This window comes from Astyanax mexicanus, chromosome 12, assembly GCF_023375975.1.
Source record: "Astyanax mexicanus isolate ESR-SI-001 chromosome 12, AstMex3_surface, whole genome shotgun sequence".
Lineage (NCBI taxonomy): Eukaryota > Metazoa > Chordata > Actinopteri > Characiformes > Acestrorhamphidae > Astyanax > Astyanax mexicanus.
In genome coordinates this window covers 42,436,999-42,448,759 of record NC_064419.1, presented here as the reverse complement: position 1 = coordinate 42,448,759, position 11,761 = coordinate 42,436,999, and the positions used below count along the sequence as shown (strand labels likewise).

Here is an 11,761-nt window from a genome sequence, read left to right as displayed (position 1 = left end):
TGAAAACAGAAAAATTAAAGTAAACAAAAAAAAAATCCAGGATGTTTGTCACAATGTACTCAAAAGCTCCAGAGCTTAAGAATGAGCTTGAAAGGAGGACTTAAAGCCAGCAAATTTCACCATGAATTCTGCTTCAAAAGACATCTTTTTAGAAATCTATAAACAGGTAAGGACCAAATTTAGAAATAGCTGGCAGTTCTGCTCAAGATATAGTTATCTATCTAGACAGATACGTTTTTACATGGTAAAATGTTGTTCTAAAAAAATCTCTTTAGTCTTCCACTTCAGTAAACGCATAAAAGTACACTACCAGTCAAAAGTTTGGGCATACCTCTCAATTAATGTGTTTTCTTACATTTTTTTTATTTTTTTACATTGCAAATGTAATATTGAAGACTGTATTAAAGCTACATAACTCATGCAGAATGTATGTTTTATACTTTAGATTCTTCTAAGTAGCACATTTATCTTTGAGGACAGATCTGCACACTCTTGGTATTTTAATCGCAGTGTCTTCATGTGGGAGAGTCACCTGAAATAGTTTTCTCATTGTCTTGAAGGAGTTCCTGAAGGTGCTGAACAATAGTTGCTGCTTTTCCTTCAAGCTGTGAAGCTCCAGCACATCCCAAACCACCATCTCAGTTCATCAGGTTTAGATCAGGGGATTGTGGAGGATAAACACTTTTTTACTGTTTACTATGTAATTGTATCTAACTGTTTTCATATATTACTTTTACAATGTAAAAAAAGAAAGAAAGAAAATTATTGAATGATAATGTGTGCAAACCTTTGAATGGTACTGTAACTATTTGTCTTCAGGCTACTTAAGTTTGAAAAAAAAAAATTACCATGATTTATTTTTAATATATTATCTTATGCTGCCTTCAAGTCGTGTCGGAGATTTCATGTTTACGAGATTGCCTATTTGCAGGTCGTTTTCTAGCTAACTAATAAAATTACTAGCAATACGTGAAAAAACGTAAAAGTCTAGTATAATTTATGGAACTAATGGCATAAAAACCTCACTAACTTAATGCATGTCTACTTAGCTTCATTTTCTTTGAGTACGGCAAAATAAATCTCCTGTTTTTATGTTAATAGACCAAAAGTATAAACAAAAGATTTTGTTTCCGTGCCCATTTTCATCCAAACAAAAAACACTCGAATGGATAAAATCATAACCTTCAACCTTATAAGTAGAAATTAGCGAGGAGGACTTAAAGGCAGCAATATTTTCTCTTTTTTTGTAGCAGGATTCATGCTTAACCCGCTCATTATGTGCTAGCTACAAGCTATACTTATTTATGGATAAAAATATTGCTTATTTAACCTCACACTTTGTTAGTTTGTATTGTGTGCAGAAATGTGAAATATAGCTGACTTTTTTTCCTTTTGGAAAGGGAAAAACAGGTTGTTTGTGTACTTACAAGCTTAGCTAAAGCTAACTAGCTAGTTAGCCGAATACAAGTCACCAAGAAATCTGCTTCAAAAGATGGTCTTGTGAAGAAACCCCTTTTAGAAATCTGTTAAATAGCTAGTTAAATAGGATAAAGACAGGGATGTAGAGATAACTGACAGGTTTGCACTTTAGTTACAGTTTAAAGGCTAAGCTAGTTATGTTTTACTTTTGAAAAATAGCATAGCTCTGACTGCGGCTAAAGGCTAGTTAGCCGTAACCATGGCAGCTAACCTGGTTAGATGGATGTTGTTAGCATAGGTTAGCTACTGTTATTGTGGATCTTTTTTTTAAACAGGTTTATCAGGACAAGTTCTGCTTCCCCTTCAGACTGTTAAACATGCAGCCCTGGCAATTCCTACTGTTTAAAATCAGGTATTACTGTACTTTATAAAGTGTTATTAAACAATAAATATAGTTACATGTGGATATGTCAATATGCTGACTTTGGTAACAAATATTTCATTTTCATTTCTTATTTTGGATATTTAAATAATAAAAGAATATACAGCTCTGGAAAAAAATAAAAGACTACTTAAAATGATGAGTTTTGTTGATTTTAGCAAAATGAAAACCTCTGGAATATAATCAAGAGGAAGATGGATGATCACAAGCCATCAAACCAAGCTGAACTGCTTGATTTTTTGCTCCAGGAGTGGCATACATTTATCCAAAAGCAGTGTGTACGACTGGTGGAGGAGAACCTGCCAAGATGCATGAAAACTGAGATTAAAACCAGGGTTATTCCACGAAATATTGATTTCAGAAATCTTAAAACTTTTCTTTGCATTATTTAAGGTTTTAAAGCTCTGCATCCTTTTTGTTATTTCTCATTTTCTGCAAATAAATGCTCTAAACAACAATATTATTTGTCGTTTGGAATTTTGGTGAAATATTGTCCGTAGTTTATAGAATAAAACAACAATGTTCATTTTACTGAAACATAAACCTATAAATAGCAAAATCATAGAAACTGATTCTGAAAATGTCTGTGTATGTGTGTGTGTGTGTGTGTGTGTGTGTGTGTGTGTGTGTTTTGGAATGCATTCTCTGTTCATTTGCTTATTAAAGCAGCAGTCTCAGAATTTTTCTTTTAAATTAAAAGCAGTCGTATTCCTGATTTGGAAGGGGACAAAATATTAAATATTATCAAAATTAAATATAAAAATATATATAATCGCTCTTTCCAATATTCCATAAATGTACAAATTAAACGCAACAATATACTCAAAAAACAGAATTTTACAGAATATTTCATTTACATTCTAAACACTTAAATCCCTCAGAACTTACTGACTGTTGCTTTAATTGTCCTTCAGGTTTCTCAGGGAATGGCCCTGCTTTTCCTCTCTGACTGCTAAACATGGAGGCTGTAACTCTGGCAGATCTCCATTAAGATAGAGTTCACATCCTGCAGCAGCTCTACAGCTTATAAACGAGGTGAGGTTAGCTATAAACTGAGTAGTGATGTTGCTGAGCTTTCTCATTAAAGTGTAACATTCAAACAGTGGGATGTGTCATATTATATTATAGCTACATGATCTATTAGCTAGATATCATTAGGATGTTTTCTGCCAGAGGCGAAGAGTTAAGAGTCATACTTTTGAAGTAAACAGTGTGTACAGGCTTATTATTCATGTAATATAAGTTTTCTCAGTAATTAGATTATCTGACAGCAGTTAGAATGTTATTAGGATTAAATATAAAACTGTCACCTGTTTACACATATATACACTCACACACACACACACACACACACACATATATATCTTAATTATTAATCCACAGCCTGTCCCTGCTATTAAGCATCTTAGAAGAAAGGGAAATCTTAAATGGTTGAGAAAGCATCACACTGAACACTATCTCTTTCTATCCATTAAGATTACCCTAGCACTTAATTTCAGAAAATAAGATTTTAGTTCATTTCAGTCCAACTTTCTTTTTGTCTTCTTACTATGGGCAGGTAATTTATCCATAAATGTATTATCCATATCTACCCAATTAGATGATCTTAACACTAAATAACATATTTGTAGACAACTCTGATATAATAGAGTTTCCTGTCTGTTTCTCTAGCTGACAGATTATGGATAATATTTTAATTTGAATACAAATTATATATATATATAAATAACATACACATATAACCTGCATGACATGTTAAGAGACATGTAGCTAACTGCTTTTAATACATTATCTTATACAGTGTATACACCTGTTCTGTAAAGGCCTCAATGGTTTGTTAGAAGTCACTAGTGAATAAACAGTGTTGTAAGGTGACAAAAAGTGAAAAAGTTTAAGGGGTATGAAAACTTTTGCAAGCCGCTGTATATAGTAACTTTTTTGGTCAGTTTACAGTAATTTGACAAGTTACAGATGGAAATGTGGCTGTTTCCTTTGCAAATTCTCTACAATGTTGTCAATGTTGTATTATTTTGGTAATAATGAAATATAAATATTGATAATAAAACTAATATTTTATACTTTTGTTGGGTTATGAGGATTCATTCATCAAATAGAAGCTTATTATAGAACTTAAACTAAAATGACTGTTTATGCAAAATCTGTTCCATTTTATTCATTCCAGAAAACATTGATAAATGTTAAGTAGAAAAGTAAAAAGATGTAGATTGTTTTAGAATGTATGCGTATTACGTTAAAATAAGTATCCAGAGTGATACTAATACATGGTTGTGGACAAGCAATATAAAGCAGTGCATTAAGCACATGCAGATGTGTGGTTAGATACAGCTATTCAACTGAGTAAAAACTACATTAATTACACAAGTATTTTTATTGTCAATTTTCAAGTCAGTGATCTACTAAATCAAAATCAGAGTTAAATAAATCATACTGGGGAGATCGAATCTGCTGAATAATATATTGTGTAGACCTAAGAACCATATTATGTTTCACAATGAATCACTGCATGTCATTAGCCTAACTGATGTACCTAAAAACTAAAAGTTAAAAAAGGAACAAATAGGAGCAATTCACTGTGCTAATTTCCTTTTACTAATAACTTTTGTATTTTCTTTGTTTTTGCTGTGTTTTTATTAAATAAGCCTTTTTATCTAAATGTTACTGAAGCACCTTAATCAAACACCACTAAAATTATTACAAACTGGTGTCTATTGTATCCAGTATTACTGGAAGATGTAATATCACTGAAGCCATAAGTTTATTAAATTATTGCCATCAATTTAAAGCTTCTTTTTACTAAAACCAATTCATTAACCCCTTTATTACGCTATTAAAACCCTCTATTAAATGTTATTAAAAGCCTCTGCTTTCGTTTTACCATTAAATTCTCCTGAACAAACTAAATGGATGAACATGTAAAACCTGATCTTGTTTCTGGTTAGTTTGAATCTCTATATTGTTGTCTATTTTTTTTTTTTTATGTAATTTTAAAGATGATTCCAATGACACGCTTAACAGATAATATTAAATCTCTCAATAATTCTTTTACCTTTATATTAATGACAGAATACATTGCCTGTAAGAGACGTAGTTGATGATACATAGAGCATTTAACGATAATGAGAGTGAGTGTTAAATAATAGAGAAAGTGACTCTGCATGATTTTTCTTCATCTTCAGTTATTAGAGAGGGATGAGGTATGTTCAGATATGTGAGTATGAGACGATGAGCTGCTATTAGTGAAGAAGAGCTGTTCAGAACAGTTCGTTCTTCAGCACTTAGAGACCAACAACAGGATGAAGCTGTTTTTTCCTGCATTCAGAGCTAATCTGACATGCTATACACAGATGAACATGGGCTTATTCTGCCCCCATTAATGTAACGCCCTGAGAATCACGTCACGTACCCCGTAAATGGACTTTCCAAACACGTAACAGGTTATTTTTTTGTGTCTGGTTGTTTTCCGAAATGTTACAGGATGGCTTTCCCCGCTGTTTGGCCAGTGGAGCTTACATAACTGTGTTGATTCTAATAATTACACATATTTAGATTTAAAGCTTTTATAATGCTGCTCTTTTAAGAAATCTAAGAACATACTTAAAACTCTTTTAGTCTATATTTATATCAGCAGGGTTTTTATGGTCATGAAAAACCTGGAAAACTCATGGAATTTGAAAATAGCAATATCCAGGCCTTTTGTAAATACAAATACCTAGAAAGTTTTGGTAAAGTCATGGAAATGTGTGTTTCCATTAATCGACTGAGAAAAGCTATTTTGAGCTAATAAATACATTAGCTCAGAGTTAGGTCAGTAATTATAGCCCTACGCAATGGAGCATGGAGCATTCAGTATCTGACACACATTTTATTATTAAAGAAAATTGTGTTAACATTGCTAAAAAAAGTTTTTTTCATCATTATAGTTTTAGTTTTTATATATTTTCATTTTTGGTTTTATTGTCCATGTCTGTACTGATGTTTTGAAGATTGTATGGTCGTTTAAATACGCCTTGAAAACTTGGAAAAGTCATGAAAAAATCATGGAAATGTATTGGGTAAAAAGTGTATGAACCCTGTTTGAGTGGTTAATTGAAATTATTATTAATCAAAATACACTGAAGACAGTGTCCACAAGATATTTAAACAATATGTCCAAATGTTTTTGGACACCTCTTTCTAATGAATAAATCTGCTGACACAGATGTGCAAATGCACACACACACACACACACACTCACATGCACACACTTAAACAGCTTGATTAGTCCCTGTACAGAAGTATTGCCAATATAGTAGGACTCTCTATCTACAAAACAGAATATTTACAGGAGAGTGATAGAGTAACCTTCTTAACTTTCAGTGGAAGTCAATGTAAAAAGAGTTTATTTCAGGTCATTTCGATAAAATTTCTATTGACCCATTCTTCAAGAGCTCTTGACACAGAGTAAATCACAGTTAGTGTGTTTAATACTCAAAATTGACTAAACTGGAGATATGAGTTTTTCACTGTATAGCAACAGAATAAACATGAACCTTTTGCCCCAATGTCCAATGACAGGTGTGGACTATCTCTAGGGGCATTGAGCTGTATAGGAGTGGAACTGTGTTCTCTGGAATGATGGAGCTCCATCCATTACTTTTTAATAGGACGGGTTGTGGTGAATAGGGTTATGATCATCAAATATCATCAAATATTCTCACCTTATAAACTCTACAACTACAATCTCTGGTCACTGGATGCAATCAAATCCTCACAGCAGTGCTAGTTCCAAAACTTAGTAGAGACTCCAGCCAAAAACAGAATAAACTCTCTTTAATATCCTTGGGTTCAGAAGAAACAATAAATTAAGAGGCGTTCCAATATTTTTTATTCAAAATATAACTTTATTTGTAAGAAATACGTTTGATAATATTGTAACAAATTAAAATAAAATTTAAATTAAAAATAATCTAGGGAGATTTTAAGAATTTAACAATTCATAATTAATTAATTTAACAGGAAATTTATTTGGTATTCAGTTAATTGGTTCGATGGAAGGAAGTCTTTAAGATGTACAGGATGCATTTTTTGTGAAATTCTTTGAAATTCTGTGTAATGCAGTGTACACACACACACATGCCTATACATGGTACACACACACACTTACACACACACACACTGATGTTCCAGTTTCCTTTTAAATGTCACAGCGAAACTATATATTCAACAAACCGTCCGAGCAGTCCCTCTATTCAGCTGTTTGTGTTTTTGCAGAATAAGACTTCTATTAAGAGGTAAGACTTCTATTAGAAACTCTCTTATATATATATATATACAGAAACTAAATGCAAATAATGTGTTTTTCTTTCTATCCTTCATATATATTTCACTAAATATATTTGACTAATGCTTATTGTTGCAAGAAGCATCTGTATTAAAAGACTGGACTTTTCTACATAGAGAAAAGTTGGTGTGTTTGGAAATAACACAGTGTTATAACACTTATTATTAAAAGACTTGATCAAAATTGTATCTTAATACAAAATGCTTCAGATTGATTTAGCAGATAGTCTGCTGATGGTAAGATAAATCGGATGTCCGCAAAACACAAAGGAAGAATTGGTGTGATTGCGCTTGGTTTCCCGTGCATCAGAGATAGGATGGTGGTGTTACTGCTTACAAACAAGTTAACCCTTTAAATGCCAACACTTTTTATATATATTTTTCAAAATATGATTGGAGTCATGCCTGCTGCTACAAGAGCCGTCTCCATAAAAAGGTTGGAGGTTGGTACATACCGCTGCAAAGAAAATATATTTGGTGGTATATTTGGAAATAATACTCAAACAAAATGATAACAATTAATTGATCTAAATTCAATCTAAATAAAAGAGGCTCCAGATTGATTTAGAGCTAAACAGACAGATAGGCTGCTGGTGGCAAGATGAATTGGACTTGGAATTGGTGCAAAACTCTAAGGAAGAATTGGAGCGACTGGCCTTGGTTTGCATTGCATTGTATATCAAAAAAGAGACTGATATAAAATAAATAAATAGTTTAATTTGAAATATAAGAAATGGCAAACTTTAAATTATTCGTTAACTTTTAATCAATAATAGTTTGGATATATGGCAATTGACTAAAATATTGGTGATTCTTATTCTTATCAAATGTACAAATAAACAGAATTGGTTGGCCTGTCACGATAGGAATGTTTTGTGGGCGATATATTGTCCCAAATATGATTGCGATAATCGATATTATTGTCATTTTAAGACCATTTTATGTCACTGATATAATGGTAATAGAATATACAAAAAGTAACAACAAACAAAAAAAAACAGCAAAAAAGAAATTATATCCTTTTTTTATATAAATTTTAATAATCATAGTCTTGGAAATAAATCTTTTTTCTTCACCTGCTGCAGTCTGTGCACACTGTGTGTATAGAGTCTCAGTTATTAAGGCATTGGTCTGTTATTCCTGGCTAAAATACTCTTCATTGCTATATATGTGTACAAACATACAAATAAACACAATAGACGATATCACAATGTTCAAATATTATTGAGGTCATGTTTATTTATTGTACGATAAGTCGATAATGTAATTATTGTGACAGGCCTAAGAATGGGTGATAATTTGGTCATTACAAAGATTCGATCTCATGCTCATATATTCTACAATAAATTAATAATAATCACAACAGGCCTAATAATCACAATTATCACCTTACATTTTAGTATTGCAGTGTTGCGGTCTAGGTAACACCTAGATACACAAATTAACCCCTTAAATGACAACTGCCTTTATATAGACCTGCAGTTAATTTAGATAAAGTAGAGTCACAATAACAATTTTTATTTGGTTTATATTTTATTATCAGTTTTAAGACCTTTTCATGCGACTGATATAAAATGAATGATAGCTTAAAAATGCAGTTGCATTTCTTGAAAGATCAGTGAGATTTTTATTTTAAAAATAAACAAATAAATAAATAAACTAAAATAAATATAGTGATATTCATTTTTAGATAAACAAGCGTGCATGTAAAAACTATAGCCGATATTGAGGTCAGAAAAAATGATCGAGGTCATGCTCATATACTGTATAAAAAAATCAATGATGTAATTATCCGATAAGGCTTAATAACCACAACCTATTAACTAGCTACTGAGTAAAATATATTGCCATTAAGAATATCTGAATAATAATTTTGAATGGCATTTAAGGGGTTAAAAAAAGACTGGGTGACTGTGATTGGCTTGCACAGCCTTTCAGACTGAATTATATCATTGCTTACTGTTCAAGAATCAAAACCAACTGGATACATAAATCAACGACAGCAGCCTGTATACAGACATTCTGTTGCAGTTAGTTTGCTTAAAGTATGGACGATTTACTCTTATAACCACAAGGTTTGCCACAATGACTAGACGATATATTGTCCAACACTTATATTTGATTATTGGCTTAGTATGAATAATAAGTAATTACACCCTTTGAAAGATCAGTTACTTTTTTGTTTATAACAGAGGTCAACGAAAAAAATTATAATAGGTTATGCTCATATATTGTATAATAAACCGCTAAATTACCTTACCAACTTAACACATAACTTAACAACTTAACACATTTTAACGCCACTTTAGTAGTAGTTACCAAAAACTGAAAAGCACAAAATATACCTCTTTATTTGGACGATATATTGTCCTAGAAATAATTGTGATAAACGATTTTATTGTCATTTTAGGATTATGTAATGCTACTGATATAATAATAATACAGTAATTCCATAAAAATGTAAAACACATTAATTCACACATATTATTACACATTATTTCATCTATTTCCTAAAAAAAGCTAGAAAAGTTGACATTCCTGCATTCATTTTTATATTGGGCTCCTCTGGCTAATTAAATACAATGTGCAATACAGAGGTTATCAGAAATGATTGAGGTCATGTCCATACATTGTTTGATATTTCGATAATGTAATTATTGTGACAGTCTTAATAGCAGTTACTGAATTATTTAGCTTGAATAATATTATAATAATTTTTGGATTTTGGATGGAGATTATAGGATTAGAAGTGAGGATATTAATGATGATGTTAATGGTGATGATGATGATGATGATGATGATGATGATGATGATGATGATGATGATTTAATGAATGATGATTCTCAGCATCCGTGTTACCATCTTGAAGCTACATGGCCATTGTGTTGTGCTACCATTTAATTAAAATTGGCATTTAATTGATTTTTAACCCTATAAACTCCATCCAAAATCATTGTTCAGATATTATTCAAGCCGATTTATTCAGTAACTGCTATTAAAGGAGACCTCCAGTGTAAAATGGACTTTTGTTGTAATAAAACATGATAAAATGTTCTTACCTTTGACGAATAGCACACCTCCGTTCTCCCACAGCATTCTGAGATCCAGAAATTTTAACAGTTTGTCCAAACACCCTTCAGACTGTGTGACACGGGGGCATAATCCGCCCAGATAAATTGATTTTTCCACCGTTATCCAGCTCAAAGTAGCAAAGAGCCCTGACATTTAAAACGAAGCATTAATAACTTAAAAAGTGCACAAGAAGCTTATTAAAAAACACTATTTACATCCTATTACGCTAGCTTCAGCTCCGAGCACCACCATCACTGTACTGATAATGACAGACATATATATACATAGACTGCGGGGTCTATCAAAGGTAAGTACTTTTAATCATGTTTTACTACACCAAATGTCCATTTTACACCAGAGTTCTCCTTTAAGACTGTAACAATAATTACATTATTGAATTATCAAACAAAATATGGACATGACCTCAATCATTTCTGAAAACCTCTGTAGCCTATTGTCCTTTGTATTTACCCATTTTTTTTTATTTAATTTCTACTGTACTATATTGCAGTACTATTACACTCAATTACACTAACAGAATGAGGTCACAGTGCAGAATTGTGTGTTTTTCTCCTTAAACACTCGCTGGAGCTCTCAACCTCTGGATTTCCTCCCTGTGTGTAGGAGCCACGGTGTGTTTCTGCTCACAGTGGAGAGACTGTAACCACAGTGTGACTAAAAAACTGAGTGGGAAAGAGAGGAAGAGGGACAGACAGACAGACAGACAGACAGCCAGAGAGAGCAAGGTAACACTGGCATACTTCTAAAACCTCTTAAAGTTACAATAGTATTTCCATCAGCATGCTCGACTCTGGAGACAGGCGGTGGGTTCTGAACTCAGATTTGGAAGATCACTTGTGTGAAGGGGTGAAGGGTAAGTTTCCAGTTCCTGAAATGAAATGTAATGTTTGTGGCGTCGGCCGATGCGGCTTTAGTCGAAGAGCTAAGAGGCTTTCTGTTCTCATACAGTAAATATAGCGATGCTTTAAGTGATGCCACTTTTACTTACAGAACCTTTTGAGGCAAATATCTGTATTTTTAAGAGCACGTGTCAAATTGTACTTTATTATTTATTTAACAGGGAGAGTGCACACTGATCATCATTTCAGTTCCCACATGAGTTTAAATGTGACGAGTTAGCTTAAGTGCTAATTTACATCTGTAGTCCCTAGACAGGTTGTTGCAGGCCAACAGAACCCAACACAACACAACACCACACACACACACACACATACACACACACATACACATAGCATGCATAAAGTGTTTGGCTGTTCCTGTCATTTGGTCTCAAATTTGGTCTCATGTGCCTGAAATGAGCTCGGATCAATTTTTTCAAGAATGCTATAAAATAAGCAATTAGACAATGGTGGTCAGTATAAACAGATAAATACAATAAAATCAATATATGAATATATCTACTTAAATACAGTACTACAGAAGATACAGTTACCAGTATATATGGTTATTAGGTTTTTGCTAATTTGA

At 32.5% G+C, this 11,761-nt stretch overlaps 1 protein-coding gene across 4 annotated transcripts in view; it reads left to right on the top strand.

The window, feature by feature from the left end:
• The first annotated feature begins 1,683 nt into the window (after positions 1 to 1,683).
• foxp3a (forkhead box P3a) overlaps positions 1,684 to 11,761 on the top strand; it is a 33,088-nt gene continuing 23,010 nt past the window's right edge. The window contains exons 1-3 of one of the 4 annotated variants that reach the window (XM_049485836.1): positions 1,684 to 1,831; positions 2,776 to 2,896; positions 10,898 to 11,019. Coding sequence is in view for 1 of the 4 variants with exons in the window: in XM_022679359.2 (XP_022535080.2) it covers positions 11,075 to 11,147 (73 nt within the window). In the remaining 3 variants the exon portion in view is untranslated. The other 3 variants (XM_049485838.1, XM_049485837.1, XM_022679359.2) reach the window with 3 other exon arrangements.